The sequence below is a fragment of the Aquila chrysaetos genome, chromosome 5 (genome assembly GCF_900496995.4).
Source record: "Aquila chrysaetos chrysaetos chromosome 5, bAquChr1.4, whole genome shotgun sequence".
Classification (NCBI taxonomy): Eukaryota; Metazoa; Chordata; class Aves; order Accipitriformes; family Accipitridae; genus Aquila; species Aquila chrysaetos.
In genome coordinates, this window is record NC_044008.1 from 66,392,780 (window position 1) to 66,420,777 (window position 27,998).

A 27,998-nucleotide genomic window follows, 5' to 3' on the forward strand; every position below is an offset into this window, starting at 1 on the left:
CCTCTCCCGTCCAGCGGCGAGGCGCGACTAAGTGCGATTGATGGAGGGAAGAACCAATGGCCGCCTTAGAGCCCCCTGGCAACTGAGGCGCTGTGTCCCGCTGGGACCACGAGGAAGGGGGCGGTCGAGGTTTGCTTTCCCCCAGTGGAAGTCGAGGAGGGCGGAGCTAGTGCGTTTTGGTGCACCAATAGGCGAATGCAGGGGCGATTGCGGCGCTGCCGTGGAAGCAGGGGGAGGGGCGGGGCTACCATTTCGGCGCGCCAATGAATGCTGAGGAGGGCGGGGGGCGGACACGAACCGCCCAATAGGGCGGCTCGGGGGCGGGGCTCGGCGTTCTGTCAGAGCGCCGCGGCGGCGGGCAGAGCCGAGCGGCGGCGTGAGGCGGCGGCGCGCTGACAGCCCGCGGCCGGGGCGGCAGGTGGAGGAGCGGGACGGAGCACCCGCGGCCGCCCCGCTGAGCGCCCGCTGCCCCTTCGCGTTCCCGGGCGGCGCCGAGCGCCCCGCGCGGAGAGGGTCGGGCCCGCCGTCGGAGGAGACGGTCGCCTTCGTTCCGTCGCGACACGACGCGTGCTGCCGCCGTTCCCCCGCCGCCCAGACCGCCGTTTCCCGTCGCCGTAGGAGGCGCGCCCCGAGAGCCTCCCTGCTCCGGCCGCGGCGAGGGATGGCGCGGCGGGCGCTGCCCCCGCTGCCGTGACGGGGCCGCGCCGCCGCCTCACGCCTCCCCCCCGCCAGCGCCGGGCATGCCGCTGCCTGCCCGCGCCGCTGCCCGCCGCGGTCACCTGGCCCCCCCGGGCCCCGGGATGGGCCGCGGGAGCTGATCCGTCGGGGAGGCTGGGGGGAGCGACGAGGAGGATGAGCCACGTGGGAAGCCCGGTGAAAGCCTACGATTTTCTGCTGAAATTCCTGCTGGTGGGGGACAGCGACGTGGGCAAGGGGGAGATCCTGGCCAGCCTGCAGGACGGAGCCACCGAGTCGCCCTACGGGTACCACATGGGTAAGCTGCTCCCCCCGGGAGTTCCTCCCGCTGCGATGAGGTGTCTCGGCCCGCTGCTCCCCTGTTCCCACCCGCGTATCACAAGCGCCCTGTGGCCCTCCAGGCTCTCGGGATCCGGACCCGCCGAGAGGCTCTGGCCGCGCCGGAGGCAAAGGCCATGGCCTACGCTGCCAACTTCTCGGGCTGGGGAATCAGTACAGCCGGACCAACAGATGGAAACATCTGCTTCTGCAGGTTCCTGCTGATTTATGGAGCTCCCAGGTAGTACCAGAGGAGAAAAAGGGTGCAGGCAAAGACATGCTGAATGATGTTTTGCTGTAGGTAGTTTTCAGAAAGGAGGTGGAATTGCTGTCGGGGTTTAAAATCCCGTGCAGGTGATCTCACGTCCGAGAGCTCAAGTTTAAGAGGAATGCCTTAATACACAGAACGTTATTGATCAAGGTGATAGGATTTATCTTCCTAAGTGGTTATTTTCCTGTTTTCATCAGGGAATAAAGGTAAATACTAATACAAATGTTTTTCTAGTAAAGGATCTTTGTTAAACAGCAAAGGAATTTGCTGTGAAACTGATTTCACTGAAAGAGCTGAAAAGGAGATACTTTTTTTCTCCCTTTTTTTCACTGTCATGTTCTTAATATCAGAAGAGTGGCCCTTTAAGATCAAGGTTCATGTTTGTAGTATGTTCTTTCACTTTAAGCTTTTTAAAGGGCAAGACTGAAGAGCCTCATCCATGCCAGATATATTCTGTCTGCAGAATAGGGAGTTGTGAACACTGCAGACTGATTAAAAACTAAGCTAATGGCTTGGGGAAAAGGGGATTTCTATTTTCCTTCCATTCTCCTCTTTTCAATTCCCCAATCTTGTTTGCCTAGAACATACTCTAGGGGTTTTTTTCCCTCATGCAGCATATTAAAAAGCAAATTGTCTTGTCAAATTACCCATTGCTTTAATTTACTGCCAGTATAAGTCTGTGACTAGTTAATTCACTGGAAGACTTTACATTGACTTAGGATCTGTTATTACATTTTGTTCATAGCACTGTTTCACAGCTAGAACTGGAGGGAGGGAGGAGACTTCTCTGTACCATTGCTTATGAGTCAGACTGTACCTCGAAGGCATCAATGTACATTTTAAGATGTTTGCATAATAGTTTTGCTGAATTACTCCTTGGGGTGTTGCAGTGTGTTTACTCTTCATGCTCTTCGGGTGGTTGAGGAAAAGTGACAGAAGGCTTGGGGAGAGTGTGCCTAATCTGGCTCTGTTCTGTACACACAATCTAGTTTATATTTTCTTATGCTGAAGGAGCACTTTAGTCTCCAATGTATCTTGATGTAACTGAGAGAGAACATTTGACCAGCTCCTGAGCTCATCAGTCTTACTTCAGACTTTTGCATGTAAACCTTGTGATTGATGCTTGTGGTTTTGCTCTTAAAAAATATTTGTGTGAATAACACTATAACTCTGTGAATAGATTTCTTTACAGCCAAGAAATACAAATATTCTTTTTGAATTATTTTGCAAGTATTTAACACGCAGCTTGGAAATTCTTCATCACTACTAATAACTTCAAAATGTATACATACAGGGTTGTAAGTTTTATGTGCTATTTCATGGATTATAGTCTCTTCACCAGGATATTTATCAATCTGAACTGTACGAGGTTAGGGAAATATGGTAATTCAGGACCTCATAAAGTCTGCTAGCAAAGGTCACTGTTTCACAGAGACTGAAGGAAGTTCTTAGTCCCAAGAAGATGAGCATGTCTGAAGAGAGGTGTATGAGTTACAAGAGGAGGGTAGATATAAGAGATGGCATGGTAGTAAAATTTGGAAGGAGTATAATCTGATTTTTAATTTTATGCAACTGGTGTCATAATTAAGAATTTTTGTACCGAGTCTCAGTGTTTACACAGTCATTGTATACTGTCTAGTCTCATGTAAAGAAGGATTTTAACTGTGAAAGTTCATAAAAAGTATTTTCTCACTCTTAAGTTTATAATGATCTTGAATGCATCAAACTTGAAATACTTTTGAACACCACATGTAAGCTACTCAGTTTCTTTGGGGGTCTGTATCCAATATCCCTTCTCTGCCTGTATCTCCTCAGCCTTTCCTACACCATTTGAGCTTGGCTGTGTAGGATGCAGCTGTGAGGAATCTGTGCAGGCTCAGGGACTATGAAAACAGAGATGCAAGGAGAGGGATAGAGCTAAACATCCTGTTGGTATTATGACTAATTTTGTAATTTAACTTGATTAAAAAGCTCTATAAACACTGAATTTTTCACCATTTTCAAGTCCTTAGTTAACTGCTAGGATCTACCACTTTCATAATGCCAGCTAGGTCTCTGAATTGGAAAGAGAAAGTCTAGTGATGTGATAGTTTCTGTCAAGATGTGCCACATGTATAAGCTTTGAAACGACAAAACTTTGTTGTGGAGCTTGACGAAAGGGAATAGCTTTGAGACTACAATGGAAGAGGAGAGAGATGATGTGGTAAAAAACAAGAGCAATTGAGGAGAGGAAGAGCACTGAAGGGCCTTGAAAAGAGAACAAACAAGTTAATGTGATGAAACATGGGAATTTGGGCAGTTGTTTAAAGTTGTATATGCAAGAGAGACAGAATTTGATGTTTATTGCAACAGGAAAAAGGTTACTCCCACTGCTTGAATTTTAGTAAATTGAAGGTGGGAATATGAATGTTGAGAAGTTCGGAAAGAACGGGCTACAAAGGATGATCAAGATGAGGGACAGATTAGGCCTTGAATAAGACCAGCTGTTCAGAGAGGTTACCAGTTCTGTGGATAAAATGGAAAGAAGACCCTGAAGTTACAGGGCTGGGTTTCAGAAAGGACAGCAATGCATTAGAGCTGAAGAATTTAGAATGTAGCTTTGATATAGGGTTCTTTCTTGTGCTAAACAGCAGGAGGTATCGCTAAGATGCACTGCAGTGCTCTAAGAAGTAGAGAGACATATTATTTATAAAGGAAATATAGGGAAGGACACAATGTTGAACAGAGTGTGACCCCTCCTTTGGGAATGAGGAGAATCTAAAGGAACCCCATGGCATGTTAAGAGAGGTGGAAGAAAGGCTGAGTGAGGATGGACTCATCAGCAAAGAAGGATCAAGGGCCTTTTGGTTGGTTGTTGTCTTCAGCAGCATCAAAGACAGTTAAGCAGACAAGAAGAATGAAGGTAAAATAAAACCTGGAGTTGACTAGAATGGGGGGGTGGAGAGGGGGCGTGGGGTTGTTTTGGGTTTTTTGGTGGGGCTTTTTTGGGGGGGGGGTGGGTTAGCCATTAGATTCCTGAAGGCTTTTTGTGCAGCTATATAACTCATCTCAACTCTATGGGCTCAAACTTGAATTGTATAAACCACAAATTAATTCTTCACAGGCACTTTCTTAACTACTCAAAAACAAATCTGCCATCTTTCTCATTCCCAGGAAAATATGGCAGTCGTGTGTCTTACTGTTTTTTGTCAGTACACAAAAATGATATGAAATCTGGAGATGGGAACGAAAGCCAGCATCGTGTGATCAGTCAAGTCCCTGCAAGCTGCTGCTGGCCCACAAGCCGTGGTTTGAAAGCATTTGGCATAGTTCAGCTATTAAGACGGAGTACAATCTCTTGGTCTCCAAATTTTTCTTAATGACTAAAGCGCTCTGGGTTGGAAAGAAGAAGAGAAGAAGTTTTATTAAGATAACGAAGTAAGGACTGCCATGGAAAATGCATTGGTGAACATGATTCATGGAGATAATTTAGAAAGCAGTTATCCTGGAGATGGGCAGGTAGGCAGTAAGGATAGTTGTCTGGGTAACTTGCCTTTGTAGTTCTCCCACATCTTGCTCAAAACTGAAATTACAATAGATTGGACACACTTGGTCTCTAACCTGGTAAGAAAAGCTGCACAAAAATGATCTTAGAGAGATGCAGAACCTTTGCTTTTAACCATTGTTAGTTTCTTATGAGAATAAATTTAGAGGAAATAATTGCTTCTAGACTAGAACATAATACCATAGATGTGCTGTCACCAAGTAGACAAATATTTTGATGTTTTGCACTAGCAGATTTTTATTCAGCTGGATTCTTGTTTTGCTTTCATACTAACATATGCTTGCAGTGTGATTGCTTGACACAGGGACTGAAAGGAATGATTGTTGAAACCTGTGTACTCCTACTCCTTTTCTTGCAGGAACATCAGGTTTAAACTGACAAGTTGTCTCTCATCTAGCAACCTTTTCATATCCTCTTAAGTTCATATCACAGTTATTTGTCTTCCCGTAAATTCTGTCTGTCCTTAGGTTGAGAACTTCACTGGGGTATTGGTTGTCTCATCTGAATGCTTGAAAAGATCCTGGTGTGTAATAGTTGTGGGTGTTAATAAGTGGTTGTCTTGATCACTAAGTGGTTAGAACACAGGCCTGGAGCTTGGATGGCCCAACCTCAAGCAGACCTTATGGGGAGAGCCAGAATACCCTTGTACGTAGGGAGCATTTGGACTGGGATAGTTGTCAGGTGCTCGCATCCCAGCAGACAAACTTACAGTTCGTGGTGGCTCTTCCTGATAACTTAATACACAGATCAAAGCCATTCTTTGGTGTAAAGCTGGTGTGAAGAGGCGGGAATGAGCCCTAACTAAAATAAGGAAACAAAAGGAAACATTGTTAACATGAGAAATTAAAAGACTCAGATTTGTGAGTTGACTGTGGTTTCCTCCTCTCACTCCCAACAAGACCAAATAAAGAACTAATGGAGATAAAAGTCTTCCCACAAAGATTTGATGTTAAGTTTCTCTGTTCTGTCTTCATAAAACTGTGGTTTTGAAAATGTTACTTTGCTGAAAGGAAGGGGAAATAAAATTGCTTTGTTTTCCTACCAGTATAATAATGAATAGGATGGGTTGCTTATCACTGACTTGTTTTGAAGCCATTACATTTTCCTAAACACAACATGATCTAAAGTTTACAATAGAAACTAATGGCAACATCATTATATTTCTGTATTTCTTTGCACATAGCACCAGCTTTTAGGGACAATCTTCAGTCCATGCTATTAGGATTTCTCCAGCAGAAGAGTTATTTAAAGTTGCTGAGCACCAGTGTCTATGAGTAAATAAACACCTTTTGAGGTTATTTATGCTTGCCTATAAATAAACTAGGCTTTATCTCACAGCACAAGGAGAGCAAAAATTGACCACTCTTAGCTGTCATGAAGTAACTTTTCCTAAAAGGTTGAATAGGCCTGAATTTTTTTCCCCCTTGAATTTTGTTAAAATCTGGTTGTATGCCCATTGATCTCAGTTTAAAAAGATTTAGACTGCGTTCTTGTGTGAGGAAAAACAGGTGAGATTTGATTTCATATGCCAATTTTAAGTGCCTAGAAGACATCTAGTGTCTTACCTCATTACTGTAGGCTTCCATGGCATTAGTGGAAATAAATAGTTGCTTCAAATAGGGCATCTAACCTATTTTTGGATGAGCCTGTAAAGCAGTAATAGATCCTACTCTAAATATGTTATTTATGACTGCCCCTTTAATGTGGTGTCTTACAAGAGTTGTGCTTACTGCTGAAAGACAACATTAATTTAAAACTGTATTATATACTACATGTGAAGAAAGTTCAATAAACAGAAACTGCTACCTACTCTGTACTTGCTCTTCCCCTTTCACTGTGTTTAAAATAGAAAAATGGAAATAATTTCTCCATTTTCCACCACCTATAACTGCATTTTGTCTCTTCCAGGTGATAGCACTGTGGAGTAGCAATTCTTCCTAATAGGCAGTCAATTATGAGAGGTGTATGTTAGCTGAAAATGTGCATCCTGGTTTGACCTGATTGCCTTTATTCTTGCCTTACTTATGACAGATACTTTCCATCCTGTAAAAAAAAAAAAAAAAAAAAAAAAAAAGAATGCTTATGATCTAATTCAGACCGCCTTTGTTCTTTGCTTCAATTCGTGTGCCTTTCCCCCATCCCCAAATCTCAAGTTTGGAGTCTCATGCTAAGAATTGCCTGCCTCATGAGACCAGTACATCATGTTTTCTTCTCTGATATGTGGCAGCATATTGAGTGACACCTTTTTTTACCTCTTTTTCCATATTCTTCATAAACAATGTGGTAAAGGATACTGTAGCATTTCCTGTGATGGTCAGGTCAATCAGTCAATGTTGGGTTTTGTATTTGTTAGCTGATCTTGCGCATCTGTTTAAACAATGAATATTCACCTTGCTTGATTTAATGGAGCAATAGAAATTCTAGGCCTGCCTGGCAATGTATGGTTTTTCATATGTTTCTTCAAACCTTTCATAAAATTAGTTTTGGTTTATTGCACACTTTCTTCTACTTGGCCATTTTTCTTCCGTTTAATACAGCAATAATATTTCTGTGTTTTAATATTGCAACTTAAATGTCATGCACTTGTATCCATCTCATGGCCCAAAGTGTTACTATCTTACAATTTCATTAAGGTCAGAAGCTAGGTCATCTTACAGTGAGGTTTTGAAACCCACTTAATCAATAGGCTTAAATTATTTCTCTTCCTAGCTCTCCTCACCCAACCATATTGGAGGGAAAAAAAATCAAAACTGTGTGCACATGCACATATTCAAACCAGATATTAGTGTACCTTGTTCTTTTCCATTAACTGGCCTTTATGTTTCTTAGCAAGGCCTATTCGACAACAACAAAAGACCAAAGAAAACACCTAAATTTTGGTCAAGCATATTATTGTACAGTTTCAGAATGAAGAAGCCTTGAAATCTTAACATCATGCAAATGTTTTCCAGATTCCTGCCTAAAACCAACCTGCGCACACTTGTCTGAATTTGATATCAGCTATTGCTACAAGTAATACTTTAGCTTGTTGTGGCAAAAGAGACTATAACAATAGCTTACTTTGTCATTCTCATGCACATTCATTCAATAGCACTATGTGCTGCCTGTCTCATTTTCCCTTGGGTTACCGGTGTCCTCCCCCCATGCCCCCCCCCCCCCCCCCATCTTTTTCATAGATATGAGGGAGTGGGAAAGTGACGGTAAAAAAAACAACATTACCGTGAGGCTCCCAGACAGGTGTGCAACATGAAAGACAAAGTCTAGGCTATTTTGAAAAGTGGTCAAACTTGAAGGTAATTGAGTCCTTTTAAGCTGCTTTGGCCTAACCAAAATTGTGTTTGCCTGTGCCAGGATTAAGTTTTATCCAATATGTTGGTTAAATTACATTTACATATTGCTGTAATTTTGTTTTTGTTCTGGGAGCTAAACAAGAATGGTAAATGGGATTAAGAATAGAAATTGGCTAACTTTAGAAGTTTCATTTGTATCCCATCAGCTCTTCTGAATTTTGTTTAATACGAGACTGAAAATATGAAACTAATGCAATAGTTACACAAAATACTCAACATGGGCTCGTGTTTGTCATACTGGTTTTATTTAAGGGTCATCTCAAATGTAAGACACCAAACATGTTTGGTTTGAGCTTGCTATGGTTTTTTTATCCACATCTAAATCTGTTGATGTAGTGGAACACATCTGCACAAATAATTGTTCCTTTCTTTTATGTCTTGACATGTTGTAATATGGAAGTATGAACTGGGCAAGCTAAGTAGTCAAATGCTCCAGTCAGAGCTGCAAGTTCATAAGTAAGTGAAGCTGTTACAGATCAAACACTGATCTACCAACATATACTGTATACTTGATGTCCAGTCTTTCAAAAAGGTAAGATAAAATCATCTGTCAGTATTGACTGTAATTTAGTACCTACTCAGGGCCAAGTCCACAAAAATATTGGCATTCATAACAGCTGTTTATGTATCTAACTTTCCATAGATTTGAGTGACAATTTAGAATGCTAATTACTATGAAGTTAGGATGTCATTTCTGCCCAGGAATGGAGGGGTTTAAAGGTCCAGAAGCCAACCTTGCTCACATCTTTACAGTAGTTTGTGGCATCTAAGAGAGTTTCCTCTTTCAGCTGGGTGGGATAAACAGAAAAGTATTGTCAATGACGAGCTGTGCCGAGTAACAAAGTGTGTTGAAGAACAGCTGCCTTAAGGCTTTAATGTAGTACATACCTGCTTTTGGTATAATTACATTCTTATTTGATATGTTACTTAGACTGTTACTCTGACTGCATATTGGTAAAAGGAATATATGTGCTGTGTTCAGCTGAGACTCACTGGATCTGATCGGTGATTCTTTACAGGAGGCATGGGTTGTTTTGAACCCTAAAGGATAGAAAACTCTAAGGAAGTGGAACATATTCTGGTTCATATGTTCAGACTGGCTGAACCAAATCTCTGAACTGTGCTCCAGGCAAGGTGAGAATCCTCTCTAGGACAGAAAAGTAACTCTTTTCAAATTGGGGGAAGGACAGGTAGGATCTAGCAGTGAAGACACCCTTACATGCATACAAAAACATTTCTGTCAAGTCAGTAATTTTTTGCTGTTCTGTAGGCATATGAACAGTGAAGATTAAGTATTTTGGAATCATGTTTGTTGTCAGAAGCAGGGAAAGTTATTTATTGTTCATGAGATGTAGTCTTGTGCAAAGCTGAAAGCCAATATAACAGCTTTGCTATTTTTCTTTGTTGTGTGGGATTTGCCATTGAAGGGTGCTGATATGAAAGCACTGTGTGAAATCAACAAGTGGTGTCAGAAGATGGAGTGATTCAGCAATAGCTGGTGAGCACAAGGAAGCTAGAAGAGCCAAGGTTGTTACTCCAGAGTGAACTTGGATATTAAAATTACTTGTGCAATGTTGGATTTCAAAGTAAACACTGGTAGTTTAATATGCAGAGGTGGGGTAACTATGATGAGAATTTCTGGAATGGAGATTTCCATGGATTTTAAAAAGTAACTGACTTCTAAGCTAAGAACATAAGTGTCATCTTGAGCTCATTTAGCCTAGCACTCTGTTAAAAATGGTAAGAGAGATCCTATTTAGGAAGAACATGCAAACCTGGCTGCTTTCTGAGGTCTGCTTCCCTCATGTGACTGCCAGCCTTCCTAATCCAATATTTGGAGATTTAGAATTATTTGCAGCTACTTCATTTATGAAAATGGGTGATCTGTGTGCTCTTTTTTAATTAAAATTATAGTTGCGAATTTCTATGGCTTTTTCCAAATTTATATAAATAAACCATTTTGCTATGCATTTCTTTTCTCTTATGCTAGAGTAAGTGGGATTCTGTGACCTCCTTTGAAACATTCAATACCGGTTAGTGTAGACACACCTCTGGACTGCTATGACTCCTCCAAAAAATGCAGCTTTAAAATAAGATGTTGACTGATGCAAAATCAAACTATTTAGAGTTTCCCCCAATAAATTATTTTTGGGTATTGGCTTCATGTTCATATAACATAAACTCCCAATGCCATAAATGCCTGTTTTAATCGTGTTTGTTAAAATATTGCATATTCTTTAAGTGTACTTCAGTACTCAAAACTCTGGAGAAATGTTTTGTAAAAATACTTTAATTCTTGGAGCAGAAGATAGCCTATTTATTAAGAAGTTCCAGTTACTCTTAATATATGTCTAGTTAAAGTTCCATGTGTGTGCAGATGTTAATGTAGAGGAGACTGAACATGTGACAATGTTTAAAAGTAAGCTGCAGTCCAAGAGTGACACATTTGCATTAGATGAATTGCAGCTGATCTTTCACACTTTCAAATGCAGTCCAATCACTTGTATTTAATAACCATAATTTGTTTACTGTGTGGTGTGTTCCAGGCTTATGATTCAGATTTTACGTCTTTATTTTCCCCCGGTTTTATATTAGGTATGTTGAGCACACCTTGGCAGTTAGTAACTCAGTGTTATGCTCCTGCCATTGCTCTCATTTTTCCTCTGGGCTACAACTTCATGCAAAGAACCCTACACTGACTTTACCAGCATATGTTTCCTTGTAATCCCACATCAGCAAAGCTGAAACAGTAAAAAATGCTTATGTACTCTGAAAGAATATATTGAAGGAGCAGTCATAAGTGTATTTGAGGATTGTATGTTTAATTTGCCCATTTTCATAAAGAATGAGCCATTATAGACGTTTGGATGAAACAGAAACTATTTAAAAAAACCCAACAGTTTAATAAAGAAAAAGGGGGATAAGGGTATTTTAGTCCATAGGTTTCGAATCAAGGTAATTAATCCCTTCAAAATTTTAGGGACAGCGATGTATTAATGTATCTCCCGTGCCCTTATACTGTGTTTGCAAGCTGACTTTATGCAGTGCCTTAAAATGGGATATTTAAGTGCATGAAATATGAAACTGCCAGCTGGAAAACCCAGAAGAGACCCAGCAGGTCTGGCAGCCTTTTTAATACTCTCTCAAGACTAGACTGAGGAAAAGAGGCTCATGTAGCTGATGCACTCAATGGAATGATTGAGTCAGTATACAGAGAGTCTTATGGTGCAAAATTTTTAACATGGATATCTGGATACATACATTTCTCTTCTAACTGTTTTAGCAATCTCTATACACAGTGCATGATCTCAGTCAGTCAGGACTCAGTTCTTCTAATCTTTCTGTGTGTTTGCTTCAGTAAATACGCTAAGTGAAGTTTGTGTAAAGCACAACCTTGACTTTTCAAACCACTTCTGAATTAGTAGATTGTCTTTTAACTTGAACACATACTTTATCCAATAGAAGCATGATAAATGGAATTTTAAACAGGTTTGTAACCTCTAAACTTTTAAATTGATTTTCTTTTTCAGTTCTGACAAGAAACACAGTCCCTTTTAGAATTCTGTTAGTCTTGGAGCAAGAAGATTCTAGAGTACAAGAATACATGTGGTGTCATAATTTTTGTATAGAAAATTCTAGGTTTTGTCTCCAAACAGGAGTGTAATCAGTACTGTTTGAGACCTATAGTTTTATAGGCAGACTCACTTATCAATCTATACTGTATTTGTCTTCAACATCTGGAAGACAGGCTAGTTCAATGCAGAAGACTCCATGAAAAGTAATTGCATAGTTTTGAAGTGAAGAAAAGTGTGCAGTTCTAACAACTTCAGTGAAGTTTGGCCGCAGACTAGTGAGTCACCTCTCTGGAGAAGAGAGACCTTGGGCGGGTAACCTAAGAGCAGCCTCCTCGTACCCATGAGGAGGTCATCAAGAGGACAGAGTGAGGCTTTGTGCATGGTGGGAAGGTAAGAGACAACTGGTGTAAGTTGAAGAAAGAGAGGTTCAGAATGGGTGAGGGGAAATACTTTTTTACCATGAAGACAGTCAAGCTGTGGAACAGGTTGCCCAGAGAGGTTATGCAGTCTCCAGACCTCACTTATATCTGATCCTTTTTTGAGCAGGAGGCTGATCTAGATGATCTTCTGAGATTGCTCCAACCTGAAATTTCCTTTGATCCTATTCACCTGAAATCAGTTTATTTTAATTTCTTGGAACACTGTTACCAACTAAATGATGAATGGAACAAGAGCTTTGCATCAGTAATGTATAGTCTGTCATTCTCCTTTAAATCCTAACAAAGATTGTTCACTAGCATTTTGTGTTAATTTTTTGTCCTGGAAAAGCAGAACAACTTTGGCAATTCTGCTGCTGGAATAGCTGGGGAAGAGGAGAAGGGAGAAGTGGAAGCATAATCCAAGCCAGACTTAATTTTCTTCATTTTTCTAATGGAAGTATATGTCCTGAAGATATCTCATGATTTGGGAATTCCTTGAGTTAATGGTAAGGTTATCTATAATGCCCCTTTTACTGCAGCATGTGTTTTACGTGGAATTCCAAATTTAAGAAGTGCAGTTGGTCTTTTGTTGCTTGCTTTGGAGGTTAGTTTGAAAGCTCTTCCTCTTCAAGTACCTGTGCTTTGGGAATGATGGCTGTATGTTTTCTGGATTATAGTTTCTAAGCCACAGTAATTTTTCAATAATGATACAAATTTTGCTGTCTGGCATCTTTAAAGCAAAATTATTGCAGTTACACCTACTTGTTGTGAATTCCCACTTTGATCTTCAGTTCATCATAATGACAGAATTCTTTACTTGTTCAGCTCAAAGAATTATTTCTCAAGTAATCTTTTTTCTTCTTTTAACAAGCAGTGCTTTGTGGGGTGCAAAAAAAACCTGCTTTTTTTTTTTCTTTTACTACACTTGGTCACAAATACTGCTGTGACTTCTGGGAGTATTGATGGCATCCTGGAGTAGGCTTTTTGGATTGTTTTTTGTAAACATTGGTTATATCTTGCCATTTATCGTAAGTATTACTTAAAATTTAATAATATACAGGAATACGCTTATGAAACAGTTCTTATTTTTCTAATTGTTATGATATATTGATATGCTTAACTGAAAGTGGTGGTTTAATTCTTTAGAATCATTTATTTGAGACTTGATTTAAAGCCTAGGGAAGTTTTGGAGAGGTTTGCAACTGTTCTCAGTGAGCTCTTAGGCCTATAGCTCAGAATAACGGTGGCTGGATGTTCTTGCAATTCTTCTGATGCCAAGTATTTTTGAACTGGTTTACTGCTAATGAAGTGTCAAGGCATAAAAGGTCATTGTTCTCTTTTGGAAAATATTGTAAAATGTGAAATATTGCATCTGTTTTTAATATTTTATGGTAGGTTTGAAGCTATTCTCCCTTCCAGATTCTGGCTATATTTCAAACCTAGTGTTTAAGATACAAGTAAGGGCAAGTTCTGCATGGCTGTGTCCCATTTCTTTCTTGGTTTGTAGAATTGTTAAAGATATGTAACCTGCCTTCTGGTCTTTTCCTCGTGCACCAGGATGATTTGACCCCCACTGTTCAGCTTTATACCATGAAGATATCCACAAGCACTGAAAATATTGGACAATCAACTGTTATATAAAACTTATTCCACTTTTTTGGGGTCAGTTGTCTTAGCCTGGCCAAGCTTCCCTTCACTGTACTTTTCATGGATATGCAGAGCACCACATCATAGCTGTTGCTTGGGATACATGTGTACCTTAAAGAAGATGAAACAAAGAATGACGTCTGAAGCTTTAATTGCAAGGAGTGTAGAGGTGGGATTGTGAATGGGAGGCTGCCCTTGAGAGCTGACGCTCTTTGAGAATAATGTAACTGAGTTTTTTAGGAAGATAGGATGCTTGTTAACAACATCCCTGACATATGCAAAGGAACTCTTCTTGCAATCCAGCTCTTACTTATAGGAATTGATGAACAGCAGCAGTGAGAAGATGGTATCATAGAAGAATGTATGTATTTTTTTTTTCCCTGTACTTATAATAGAGGTTAATTCTAAATCAAATTCACTGGTGCTAGGTTATGGTTATCTCTACTTTGATATTAAATGGACTAAAAGTTGAGGGCAATTCTTTTATAATATGCAAATCTTAAGTAGAAAAGAGCTGTTTTAAAATACTGTTGCTGTTTGATAACAATGACTATAAACTGGGACCTTCTTGATGTTACATTTTTTATGTTGAGTTCTGTTGCAAAGAGTTTGGAGAGTCAAGCAAGGAAATCGTAAAGCTAATGTTTGTTATCTTCTGCCAAGAGTGTGTTCCTTTCCCGGTGTAGGGAACTGAGTGATCCATATTCACTCTTAAATCATAATCTGACGTTATTGGCTTGAAATAACTATTAAAAAAACCTTTGGCTAATAATTGCTACCAGTCAATAACAATCCTATCTCAATCCATCTCCAGAGCTGTCAGTAGTTTTGGAGATCTTTTCTTTTAACGTGAATTTTCTAGTCAGAAGTGGGAGTTGCAGTGTTGTGCATGAGTAGTTGGATGTAGATGCAGGAGAATATTGATCTGCAAGGTACCCGAGGTGTTCTGTGACCTCTGATCGCCCCAGGCTCCTTTTTTCACTTGATTCTTTCAAATGTGGAAAAAGGGATCGAGAAAAAAACGCCTCACTTACTTAGAAGATTGCTGGGATTGATATATTAAGCCCTTCCCAATTTATTTCAAATTTATTAATAAAATGTGCTGAAATAAAGGAAGAACTTTTTTTTGTCAGCGATGCTAATAATAACATTCCCTTTTCCTGCAGTGCTACTATTTATAAACAATAACATGTTTATATATAGCAGCTTTCATCTGAGGATGTTAGCTGCAACTTGTAGTAAACATTTGAGTTTACTGTATGACTGATATCCTTTTCTTTTGGAGCGGAAGAAAGGAAATGATGAACTGAAGTTCCTGATTCTTCCTGACCTGTGGGATGGGAACAGTTCTCTTCCTTCTTGTAAAATAAATTTCTAAGGCCTTAGATTGTAAAGAGGCTATTTTATTGTTGACAAGTAAATGTTAAGACAGAAGAGAATGAAATATGATCTCTGGATCTTTATTTCCTTTCCTCTTAATGTGAATGGAAAGGGATCGTTCACTAGTTTTGGTTAAAAGTTGATTATTAGCTGATGTCAAATGGTTTTCTCTTCTTTCCAAACAGTCGTCTGCCTTGAGTGTTTAGTTTTTATTTAGCCATCTTAGCAGAAATACTGCAAGCTAAGGCATGATTAAAAAAACCATGTACTTAACAAGTTGTTTGCATGTTCTTTTGGGGGAGGGTGTGAATTTAATATGCAAAGCCCTGGCTTGTTTACTTACTAATGCTGATAGTAAGAGGATGAACAGAAACTTATTCAGTTACTGCCTCTGTAAATTAGCAGCCTGACTAATTAATTTTGTGGGGCTTATATAGGTTTTGGAGTTTCAGTTGTTAATTTTGTTTTCAGATTAGTATTGGAAGTATGCCATAAAGTTGTGTCAAACTTCTTATTCCCATACCATTTGCTTTGGTTCTAAGGGCAACAGTCTGGACTAGAGCCAACTAGAAGTGCTTGGAGATCTTGAGATTTTAACGTGGTGCCCTAAAAATGTTGTAACTATGAAAAGCTTCTCTGTAATTGTTAAAGAGCACTTTCATTTTTTTAAGGGCAGATTTCTTGTAAACTTAATTCCTTTAAACATTTAAAGGAAAACAAGTGTAGTGAAGGATAGATTGTGATATTGGCATGTGTCTGTGACCATAAACAAAGCTAAATATAAAGCTGAGATTTCTGATACAATAGCTTCTTTTGGAAAATTGTCACATCATTGAAATGAGTGAATTATTTGTGAGACTTTGTAATTGTGGTTTATGGCTTGATTAATGAGGGGAAGAATACAGTCTAGATCTAAAATTTTAGTGTCTCTATTTCAATCTGAATAGGCAATCTGTGCTTTTCAAACAGATGGCTTTTATTGCAGTAACTAACTGATGGAAAGGACTGGAATTTGGAAAGTGATGGTTATTGTAAAACGGCAAGCAGAAGGCAAATGACTATCACATAACCTGATCTTCGTGCTTACATATCAAAAGTTATAGTCCAGTTTTATTGCAAAGAGTTTATATCTTTGCAGCATGATATTGAAAACATGGGGCTTAGTTTTTAAAGCTTGGTTGAATTTTGAATCAAAAGCATGCTGTAGGGCCATTTGCTGTGATCAATAAATGAATGGAATTGGAAGTTGTGCCACTTGTCAAATATACTTGAAACGCTTACAAATGTGTTCTGAAGAGAAACGTTAGATCTTAATTTTAATGTGTATATGAAAAGGTAGATAGCTGAAGAAGCTTAAAGTGGGAAGTGATGGGACCACTGAATTCGCATTGTGCCTATGAGAAAATGGTTTTAAGCACTCTCTGAAACCTAAACCTGTGTTTTTGAAGTGCAGTCAATGGTCTTTGAAGCTGAAGGATGTTTTCAGTGGACTTAGTTAAATACAGGCCCAGAATCCCACTGAATATATATATTTATTTGTAGACACTTAATTTTTGGCATAGAAACAATGGGAAGGAGACATTAGTGTGTGTCTGAGATAACTATTATTGAATGGTTAATTTGGACAAACTGATGGAGTGAATGATTGCTGGAGGTGTTTAACGCCGCAATCTCTGGAAGGTGGTCAAGCCATGGAGACAGGTAGTTGGAATGGTATTATTATTATTATTATTATTATTATCATATTTATTTTTTATTTTGAAGTAGTTAGACCTGTTTTAATTAAATCTGAAAGCTGCTAATCTGACGTCAATTATCTACGAGGACCAACATGCCTTAAACTTTAAAGAAAGGACACATCAAGAGGAATAAGTAAAACCAATGAAACCAGTACTTGTAGTATTTATTAGCTAAAACGTAACAGAGCACCAGGTTCAAAGATGCAGTCATGTACTCTGTACTTTCTCAGGTATAAAAAGGGTTGTTTTCTCAGACAAACGTGCCACTCAATAAAATCTTTCAGTGCTCAATTGGTAAAGCACAGCTCTGAAGAATCTAGTCTTAAAGTTCTTGGGTTTTTTCCTGTTTTTCCTTCTCCTCTCTCCTATAACTTATCGAAGTTGAAACACTGATCCAAAGCAATTGCAGAAAAAGCTCCAAAACATTAAAATATTAGGCTAACATCCAACTCCTATGAAAAATTTTGAGGGACAAATCTGGATTTAACTCTATGTCATATTATCAAGATATGACCAGTGGTTGGTCTCTAGTCTATTGCTTCAGATTTCAATCAAGTGAGTCAGTGTGTTTTTTCACTGCTGCAAAGCTAAACAACTGGCTGTTAGTCACACTGTAGATCACTGAATCTCAATTATTAAACCAAAAAGATTTTTGGTGTAAATAATGTTGCCTTTGGAACACAAAATGAGCAACTGAAGGATTCTGCCCTAAAGAGACCATCACAAAACCCAGAAACTTTGATACACTACTATAAGCTTCAAGAGAAGCAGAAATTCACAGGAAGCCTTAAAATAATCAGTGTTGACATGAATGCAGTGTGGTTAATGAAGCAGAAGTGATAGTGTGGTAATGGCTGCAAAACATTGATGCAGAGAGGATGGCTTCCTATTTACTGCAGTTGTTACAAAATAGCTGAATGCTTTTTTGGGAATCTTACCACATTCCTGGGTTCAATAATACTTCTTTCAGTTTTCTATCTGTTGATTTTGTTCTTCTCGAACACAAAATTTATTACAAATCAATTAGATTTAAGCAATCCAAACCCTTCAGCAAGGCTAGTGACTTGTTTCAGGTTCTTTAATCTCAATTTGTGGCTTTAGAAAAATAATTTTTGTTAAAAAACATCCATATGAAAGTATTAAGTACAAGAGGTTTTTCTGGTTTACTTCAAAGTTGAATTTTTTTGATTTAGCAGCCTTTTGCTTCCCTTCCTTGTATAGAGATACAATTTAGTTGCATATCCAAACAAAGCTATTCTGTCTTACTAAATGAGTAAATAATGTTCTGGAAGGACATTTGATTTCTACAACAGCACAATCCACATCTGTTGGTCTCATTGTTACGGTTTCATGCTATTCCTGATGATTCATGGCAAAAGGCTTTTGTTTTGATTCTTAATCAATGGCAAATGCTAATTGCAGAGATGTTCAGGTTATATTATCAACTGCTTCTATCTGTATAACAGCTGAAGAATAAGGAAGTTTCTGAATCCATCTCTTCTTCAAAAATCTTTTGAGAAACCCGTAAGATGCTTTCATAAACAGCAGCTGGTAATAGTATGTTTTTCAGACTCGTCTTGTGTATGTCATATAAAAAAAAAAAAGTAATATTTTGCATTATGTGTGTGGCTGAATATCAGCAACTTGCAGTAGTTTATGGTCTATGGCGCAAAGCACAGTGCCAGGTTTATTTAGCTGTGTATCCTCTAGCTATGCAATACTAATTTTCTATGCTTGGTGTGTCTTTTAACAGAATGATGAATGTCTGTTCACTGTGTAGGATGTGGCAGTGTTTGCTAAACATGGTCTGTGCCTCTTCATTAACTTTGGATAAACTAGTGGAGGTATTTTACCCTGCGGGAGATATCAGTGGTAGCACAGGATGCTGGAATGAGATATATAGTGTTATGCAGGGTTTGTTCTACATGTTTTATGTTTTCAAGCATTTCTGAAATTTGTTCTTTCAGTGCACAAACAGTTTCAATGTCCTAGTCCCTTCAGTGTCCCTAGACTTTGTCTAACAGGTTTCGGGGGGGTATTTTTTTTAAATTTTTTTAAATTTTAATTTGTGGTTTGTAGATTTGACTTATTTCCTATTACTGCTGGAGAACTGGAACACTTTGGCCGGTAAATGAAAATAAGTCTCCCAAAACTGGTGGTAATACATTGGGGCGGGGTTCTGTCTGTGTGTCTTTCCAAATGTACAGATAAGAGCCTGAATTGTAAGGCAGAATATGCTTCAATTCACACTTCTGCAGTGAGCTAAAAGCTTGAAATGCCTATTATTGCTGTCCCTGGCCTTTCAGCTCAGTGCTTATCTGGGAACTGTGAAGTTGGCATGGCACGGTACCGGTCTCTGACTTGAGTTGGAGCGATCAGAAGAATTTAGTTCCCTCTCTGCTGCCAGACTAGAAGGAGCTGTGTTGAGAGATTTCTTCATAATATACTCCTACTTGACAGTAGGATGTATTCATCAGTCTGTAAAAGTGGGAGTAGCGAACCTGTATGTTGATGTGACTCAGGCGAACTATCCATCGGGCAAAAGAAATGAAGTGGCATCTTTGAAATATGTTTCCTAATAACATGTGACTTACCATCACAGTGCCTCTATCTTCCTGATCTTCTTTCTTACTTGATCTTCATATCGCAGCAAGACTGCTTCTTAAGCTTGCTTTCTACCATCTCTCTGGTCATTGCTAGCTTCTTCCTTACCAGGGTCTTGGTAACAGGCAAGTCTTCTTGGCTTCTCATTCTTAAGAAATGCCCTTGCTCTCAGAACTGCGAATACCCATTTCTGTAGGGCTATGGCAAGGTGACTTAACAGTCCTCTGTTGTTGTTGGCTTTCAAATTGGGCAGGTGTTTAGCAGTTGCTACTGCTGCCAGAAATGACATAAACCATGTAACAAGTCAAATCAACTCATAGATAAAAATATTTTTAATTAATAGTACTGCAGTGCAACTATCCTTCAAAAATTGTTGGTTTTAAATCTCTTTCAACTTATAAAGTTTAAAGCTGGTTTAACTCTACTAATAATATCAACAAATACCATAGAGAAGTAAAAACAATTTGCTGATATTACTATGAAAGTTTTTGATGACTAGCTATTTTATCTACAAATGTAAATTTTGGCATGCAAGAAGCCAGGAAATTAGAGAAATGAGGTTATTCATACTAGAGATAAAGAACTTGTTTCACTATATGCTTTAGTATCTATGTTACAATAGGTATCCTACAAAAAAAAAGGAATTGATGCTATTGTGCTGTGTAATAAAAGCATTTGGAGTCCCCCAGTGCCTGTTCTGGAGGAGAAATTGATGGTAGTTGTGTACAAATGAGTTGTCTTGAGACTAAAACCTGGAGACAGCTGCATTGGGTAATGGTGCGCTGATGTCTGGGCAAGAAATTATCCTGATTTGTAACTAGGAGAACATTTCCTGGGGTAGCGCATCCATACCTTCTTTTAAAGAGTAGTGTCTTGTGATTATAACTTAGTGAATTCAAGTTTCTAGTTGTTTTCATAAAATGGGCTCAAATTTTGTTTGCCTCAGATAGCATCTTACATGTGACAAATGCCGTTTGAGCAGTTTAGTGTGGTGCAAATTTTAGAAGCACAAATGAAGCACCTCTTTGCCTATGGCTACAGGGGGAGCTGACTCAGCTGACAACAGTTACCTTGCAATAACTTCTGTTTGGAAATTTAACATCTGTTCTTTATTCCAGACCTAGTCTTACAAACTCCTTTCCTTGTGGAAAAAGGAGGTGGGTAAGGCTTTCTTTTCGGTGTCTGCTTATTTATGCCAGAGGGTTTTAAACCTAATTTTTGTTTACAAAAATGGAGGTAACTGACTACCGGTGGCTGCTTTAGTGACCTCTTCATGACAACTGGTAGCAGCACTTAGCAATACTCTACTGGAGGAGCAACAGGAAGTCCATTTTGTTAACTTGCTGACAAAATGTGTTTTCAAGCAAAGAGAGCAAATCTCCTGCGTGGTAGGTGTCTCCCCAGAGTTGTGCTTGCAATTGAGACAGATTTTCATTTGTTGTTTATGTGCCATGCTATGCTATACTTTTTATTTGAGACAGTGATATAAGTAATTGATACATGTTCTTATTAACTTTCAAACTTCTCTTTCCCCCTTAAATCCAGCAAAAAAAAAAAAAAGTTATTGGTAAGCATTTGTTATGTTTATCAATACAAACATTGATATATATAGATTAACTTTTTTGTTCTGGATGTTGATGCCACCCATAGTAATGAACCCTACACTTACAGGATCATCTTCAGCACTGTCATCCATGTTCCTCTGGTAAATATGTGCTGAAATCTTAAGTAGTAATTAGGGCACGCTTCTGCATGCATTTGTTTTTCTATGTCAGTGTGTTTTTCTTACCCCCTTATTTTGCTTAGGCCCAGAAAACAAAGCATGTCTCTCTTCTTCAAGGTACAAGTCTCATTACATTTCAGTACATTTTTCAGAGCTACTTTCCATGCTTTTTAAACTTCATTTGGAGGACTGTATGAATAAATGTTCAATTCAAGAAGTAAACTATGACACAGCAAAGAAAACATGAGAAAAACACATTTACCAGTGAAACTGTGTTGCTTGGCTGCACAGTGTGAATACTGAATGCACACTTTTAAAATAACATTTAATAAAATAAAAGCCTCTTTCTTTTAATGTTTATAATTTTGCAGTTTGTGGGTGCAGTACTGAAGCACAGTGTTCATAGGCCGTTGACCCTAGCATCGTGGTGGATATTTTCAGATGTCAACTGCAGCTGCACAACTGTTTCTGATTAGTTTTGCCTAATCTAATTGAAACTACACTCATTTTGCCTAAGAAAACAGTTATGCTAGACTTGAGTTTATTTTTACTTAGTTTAATTGCTTCCTGGGGCATGTCAGGTTAGCAGTAACAAGGTAATATTATGTAGCACTGAAGGTTGTTTGCAAAGACTACAAAATGTACAATAAAGATGTGAGCTATGTTATATATGTGCATGTGTATACATGTATACTTCCCTTAAACACTGCAGTACTTCTTCAGCTCATCTAAAAGAGATATTGTAGCTCAACCACAAGGCCTGGACATGTTATGGGAAGGAATAAATGGAACCTGCCTGCGTTCTGTTGGACACTAACTGCATAGGTCTTTTGGGCAGAGAAGGTTCTTGTCAATGGGAAAGGCTGAAAGACAAAAGGCAAGCCACTTCTTGCACCATCTGCTGCTTTTATATAAGAGGGGGACATGTGTATCTGCTATAAGAACTGTCTGTGAGTCAGAGCTGATAAGGAAGGAAGAAATAATACAGGCCATAAAGCTAGGGAATAGAGGAAGAGAACAGCCTTTAGTCTGCAAAGTATATATGAGAGAAAAGGCAAAAAGCTAGTTCTACCTTCTTCTGTTGAAAAGGTAAAACTCTTTAAGCATATATGTTGTCATGATCATGAATAAAACAGACCATTTATCAACCTGAAGGGAGCCTGAGACATCTGCTCTGAATGGACCAAGCTTAAGTAATATGAAAGCTCTTTGTAACTTTATAGTTGTTCTTATCCATGTGGACTTCATAGGGTACTAATGACAAATACCTTTTTTTAAGGTCAGCTTCTTTGAAATCTGTAACTGTCTGTGTGTATATTGTACCCCTGCAAGCTGCTCTAAGATTTGCGTGACTGTCTCCCCTACAGGTATAGATTATAAGACTACAACGATTCTTCTGGATGGCCGACGAATCAAGCTACAGCTCTGGTAAGTGTGTGCTCCACCTTTCCTCATAATTTATATTTCAAAGACACAAGAATGCAACTCTTCAGGGCAGGAGTTCTCCCTTATGCTTCAGAAATATTTAGTCAGATGAAGAAGAGTGAGCCAGGCAGCTAGCCCTTTGAGTAAGTCACACTTTCTCTTTACCTCCATTTTGCATCTATTTCATGTAAAATGAGGGACCCTACAGTTTCTGTACATGAGAAATGCATAGCAAATGCAGAAGAAAGGCACAAAAGATTACAAGTGCCTTCAAGATAGATTCAAAGTGCCTTCAAAGATTATAAAATATACCGGTAATGAGAACCATGAAAGTACGTTAGAAAGCATACAGTGATTGTATAGCAACATCCCTTTGCTCAGTGTATTAGTAGTAATGGTCAACTAAATAACCACAGTGTTATTAAAAAAAAAAAAAAAACCAAAAAAAATGTGTTATTGCTCATATAATTTAATTAATATGCAATCTGATGTGATTTGATCTTTACAAAAACGTGTCGAGAACAAATAAAATTATTTTACAACAAATGTTTTCCCTATAGCATCAAATATTTGGTCTGTCAGAGTCTTTTTGTGTTAAGGTTGTTTGAAGATGGCCATCTTCTGGTTCATTTAGAAATACTCAGCAAGTGGTACCACTTGAAAAATGCAGCAACATTATTGCCTCTTAAATACATTGTTTTTCTCTTTCCCTAAACTCATGGCATAAAAGAAGGAGAAGTAAGGTCAGTGCAGGCCAAGAAATAGATGGAGGGTGATTTTTGAGGAACCATAATCTAGATAAATCAGAGAGACAGGTTCTAGGAACAAGCAGTGTTCAGATAGAGAATTGGAGGTGAAAATGAATTATTATGATTATATCCTTTTCCTCCTAGAAAGAGACAATCCTGTGCTATTTCCATCTTTTAAATTAATTTTGGTGTTTATTTTTGTTTGAAACTTTTTAAATTACTGGACTTAAATGCCTGTGTGACAAAGCTAAGTTATTTTTAATTTATCCTTCACTGGGTTTTTTTGCCTTCATGATTTTCAAAATAATGTTTCAATTGTTAAATGCAGTGATGGATAATAGTACTCTGCCATATGGTATCTTCATTACTTGATATTTTGTTCACCTATTTTCTTTTTCATCTTCTGTCTTCCATTTTATATAGCTTAGCAAAAATACCCCATAAAGCTTATCTGAGAAGCAGCCAGGAAGGAGATGTTTTAATTCTTTTTGTGAAGGGCAAGGATGTTCTTTGGACTCCTTAAAATAACAGATTGGAAATGTTTCTACAGTTAACCGTATAACCATATATGGAAATATCTGCCTTGCATTTGAAAATCTGTAATCTACCTCAAAAAGTCTTCATGGAATTTTGCTTCTTATCACATTCTTCACTATAAATTAGATTTTTGCTTCCAAGCACTTTATGCAGTGATTTTTGTTGTTGCTGTTGTTGTTGTTGTACACATGCTTTTCTAAAAATCTGTGCTGTCTATGACTCTGTAGGGATGCCTTCATCATACTAGACTCACGATGAACTATTGCTGCTGTAATTAAGAATTTACTTTACTGTTTTTCCATTAGTTTCCTTGGTGATAGATATTGTTTCCTCCCACTTTTCTTTTGCTGTGAAAACAGAATCTTTCTTCAAGCTGAACTAAATGCAAAGTCTAGCAGCATATGTACACTTGAGTAGTAGCCTTTGTTTTCCAAGGGCAATCGCAAGAGTAAAGTTTGAAGTTCTTGTCCTCTTATCCTGAGAAATCTGAGAAATGTAGAGGAAAGGGCAGAATGCCAGTGGAGAAATACTGCTGAGAGCGAGAAGAGCTCTTATGCATTACTGACTGCTACTGCATGACCAATGGAAGAAGAGCTGATACTGATCAGTACAGATGAGTTAATCAAGCTGAACTCTTAACATAGGAGACCACTTGCTTCTTTTAAAATAATATATAATTTATTTCATTTAGGGATACATCGGGGCAAGGGAGATTCTGCACTATATTTCGGTCTTATTCAAGAGGTGCTCAGGTAAGCAAAGTACAACTTTCTCAGTGATGAGTAGTGGTTGTTGGATGAATGAAAGCAGTTAGCAAACCATTGTGATGGCTTCTATAGCTCACTTGTAGATTGCATGCAGATTCAGTAATAGTCTGAAGATAACATGAAACATGGGAAAAAACAAGGGGCAGGATTTTGTTTTGTGGAGGGGAAATCCATGAGATTGAAGTTGAATCAGGGTAAAATATGATATACATTATGCCTTCTTGTTGGTTACCTCAATAACTTAAGTAAGTTGATCATGTGAAGGCTATGCTAATACTGTTTTTTAAAACTGTGTGCCAAGTGAGAGAAATTGATAACGTAAAACTGTCAAGAGTAATGTGAAAAATACAAACATAGTCTAGAATGTGATGAAATGTAATGACTTATAAGGAAATTACTTCAAAAAAAAAAGACACACTAAAAGTCACTATAGCTTCAGATTTCAAAGTATCGCTGTAATTCATGACATGTATTGGTTCTGATGAGTTGCGTCTGTTATGTTCCAGAATTGCACAGAGCATTGAATCTTCAAGCTACCAAATATGACCAAAAATATTGATTTGCTATGACTTGTGATGTGTGTATGATCAACCAAAGTTGTCCACTATAAAAAGAAATACTTACCAATACATTAGACCCTAAAACTAATTCGGGGTTTCTGCCCCTTAGCTGATCTGTAATCTACAAAGAGAGATGGGGCTTGGTTTCACAGAATGCTGAAGTTCTGCTCCATTGAGAAGTTGCTCAGCATCTTAGAAGATTATTTCAGAACTGGAGAATTTACAGATAGTATTCTCTCTGTTATGCTTCTGTTAAACTTAGAATTGTTTGTTTTTTTTTTGATTCAGGGAGTAATACTAGTGTACGATATTACAAATCGTTGGTCATTTGACGGAATCGATCGATGGATAAAAGAAATAGATGAGGTAAGGTACAATCCCAGAGTGTCACTAGTCTGTACCAGATGACTAAGACCGACTGCTTATGATATTTTCTACTGTTTCTACTGGCATTTGCAGGCAGTGCTTACTACAGTTATCCAAGATGCCAAGTTTACAATTTTCTTTCTAAGTTTGTAATTCTAGAAAGTTGGAAACATATCAGCTAAAGTGTCTGATTTCCTTAAAGGTGTTGATGGAAAACATATGGAGGGCAAAGATTTCATATTGTAGTCCCACTCTTGCTATAGATTTATCATGTCATCTGTGCAAGCCTGTCTTCTCCGAGGAAGGGATGTCTTCTCCTGAGGAAGGGAGAATCATAGAATAATTTAAGCTGGAAGGGATCTCTGGAGATCATCTGGTCCAACCTGGCGCTTAGTCTTTAAATCTTGAAAAAGCTTTTGTTTGTTTTAATTGAGGGAAGGGGAAAATGGAAGACAAACTATTAATTTTGTATTGCTTCTCTTTGCTCAGCATGCTCCTGGTGTACCAAAAATCCTGGTTGGAAATCGCCTTCACTTAGCCTTCAAGCGCCAAGTGTCTACTGAACAAGCACAAGCCTATGCTGAGAGGCTGGGCATGACTTTTTTTGAAGTCAGTCCACTTTGTAATTTCAATATTACAGAGTCCTTTACTGAGCTAGCAAGAATAGTATTGATGAGACATGGAATGGACAGGCTCTGGAGGCCGAACAAGGGTAAGCGATGTACACTGAAAATGTGTAAATTTAGTTCTAGCTAAGGTTTATGGTTCATTAACATAAAACAATTTTCAGAAACTTTAACCCTGATGCAAAAACATCAAAAAAGAAGGAATCCTGTACAATTTGCTTTCTAAACAGAAAATATGTATCTACAGGCATAACCTGTTCTGCTTTTGTAGGCAATAACATATCTTTCCTAGAACTTACATGCTTAGTCATCTAAGTATTGAGACATAAATAGGAAGCTGAAGCAGCAGATATTTTGGATAATGTATGTGTGGGAAAGGGTGTGGGAGGAGAAATGGGAATTCATCCTGGAAGTACAGAGTGCATGCAGAGTGCTGGGTATGCTACTACCATGTGGCTGACAAAAGCATGCTATTATAATGCAAGTTTTATGTCTGTTTTTAAGTACTGAGTCTGCAAGACCTTTGTTGCCGTGCCATAGTTTCCTGTACCCCTGTGCATCTTGTTGACAAGCTCCCTCTCCCTGTTGCCTTAAGAAGCCATCTCAAATCTTTCTCCATGGCAAATGGCCTTAACGCCAGGATGATGCATGGACGCTCATACTCCCTCACATCCAGCAACATCAATAAAAGGAACAGCTTAAAGAAAGCTAAAATTATCCGTCCACCACAGAGCCCACCAAAAAACTGTACAAGAAACAGCTGTAAAATTTCTTAAGCTCTCTGTGGAAGAGGAACCTGGATGGAATCCCCTCATGTGAGGCGTTGAACACAAGGACTCTTTGTTTAATGGTTGAGCACATTCTATGTATGTATCACACTACATAGACAAAATTAAGAAAAATAAGTCTTATTTTAGAGCTTGCTCACTACAGTAATGCTGCTTTGGAATGAATGACATGTTCAGTGCAACTGAAAGGATGTGACATTTTGCTGTTGGATTTTCATGCTGCATTTTAGTTTCTGATGTGCATGATGCCATTGTTTTTACTAGTAGGTGTGTTTTCATATAGGGGATAACTATCATTATATTCAGTTCTTAATTCCATGAAATCTGGAAAGTGGCTTACTGTGTAATTGTATAAAATCCTGTCTTTTTGCAAGCTATTCAAAAATATAAAAATGAGTCATCGGTTTGCATATTCAGGCAGAGGTTTTTAAAATGCAATGTATCGTATACATTGTTAAGTTCTACAAAGAGTGTGACAAATTCTAGTAATACTGCAATTGTGCTTTTGGATTTTTTTTTAAAGCTTCCTTGATAACTTTGAAGCACTAACTTAACTAAGCTAAAAATGTATATATAATTATTATGCACATACACAACAAGGTTTTGTCCCATTAGTGTATGTAATAGATTTGATAAAGTTTTTGGTATGTTATTTAATACTTTGGGGAATTAATTTGTGGTTTAAATACTTATTTTTCTGTAAAAAAAAAAAAAAAAATTACATTTTATACCACTCTACAAGAAAGTTCTAGGAGGAAAATGCCAAAGACACTGTGGTAAAAGGAACATGACTTGAAGAGCTGCTTTATAAGGAAAGGAAACTATTTAAAAAATAAATAAATGTTTCTGGAAAAGAAATCCTATTATGCTTTCTTTAACTGGTGAAGGTTGTCTTTATCTTCCTTTAGAAGAAT

The 27,998-nt window shown here is 38.4% G+C and overlaps 1 protein-coding gene across 2 annotated transcripts; it reads left to right on the forward strand.

Moving 5' to 3' along the window:
• The first annotated feature begins 791 nt into the window (after nucleotides 1–791).
• On the forward strand, nucleotides 792–27,942 carry RAB40B (RAB40B, member RAS oncogene family). Of its 2 annotated transcripts, XM_030015652.2 has the most exons (7): nucleotides 853–994; nucleotides 20,662–20,700; nucleotides 22,634–22,694; nucleotides 24,669–24,729; nucleotides 25,593–25,670; nucleotides 26,160–26,382; nucleotides 26,801–27,942. In XM_030015652.2, exons 1-7 carry the CDS (start codon nucleotides 853–855, stop codon nucleotides 27,070–27,072), a joined length of 876 nt encoding a protein of 291 aa, XP_029871512.1. In that variant the 3' UTR covers nucleotides 27,073–27,942. The 2 variants fall into 2 exon arrangements, with proteins under 2 accessions (XP_029871513.1, XP_029871512.1); XM_030015653.2 differs by lacking the exon at nucleotides 20,662–20,700 and having other exon boundaries at nucleotides 792–994.
• Nucleotides 27,943–27,998: the final 56 nt, after the last annotated feature.

Coding starts and splice junctions, on each gene's coding strand:
- RAB40B (XM_030015652.2), top strand. CDS start 853: ATGAGCCACGTGGGAAGCCCGGTGAAAGCCTACGATTTTCTGCTGAAA. Junction 995..20,661: donor GCCCTACGGGTACCACATGG/GTAAGCTGCTCC, acceptor TCTTTATTCCAG/ACCTAGTCTTACAAACTCCT. Junction 20,701..22,633: donor TTTCCTTGTGGAAAAAGGAG/GTGGGTAAGGCT, acceptor TCTCCCCTACAG/GTATAGATTATAAGACTACA.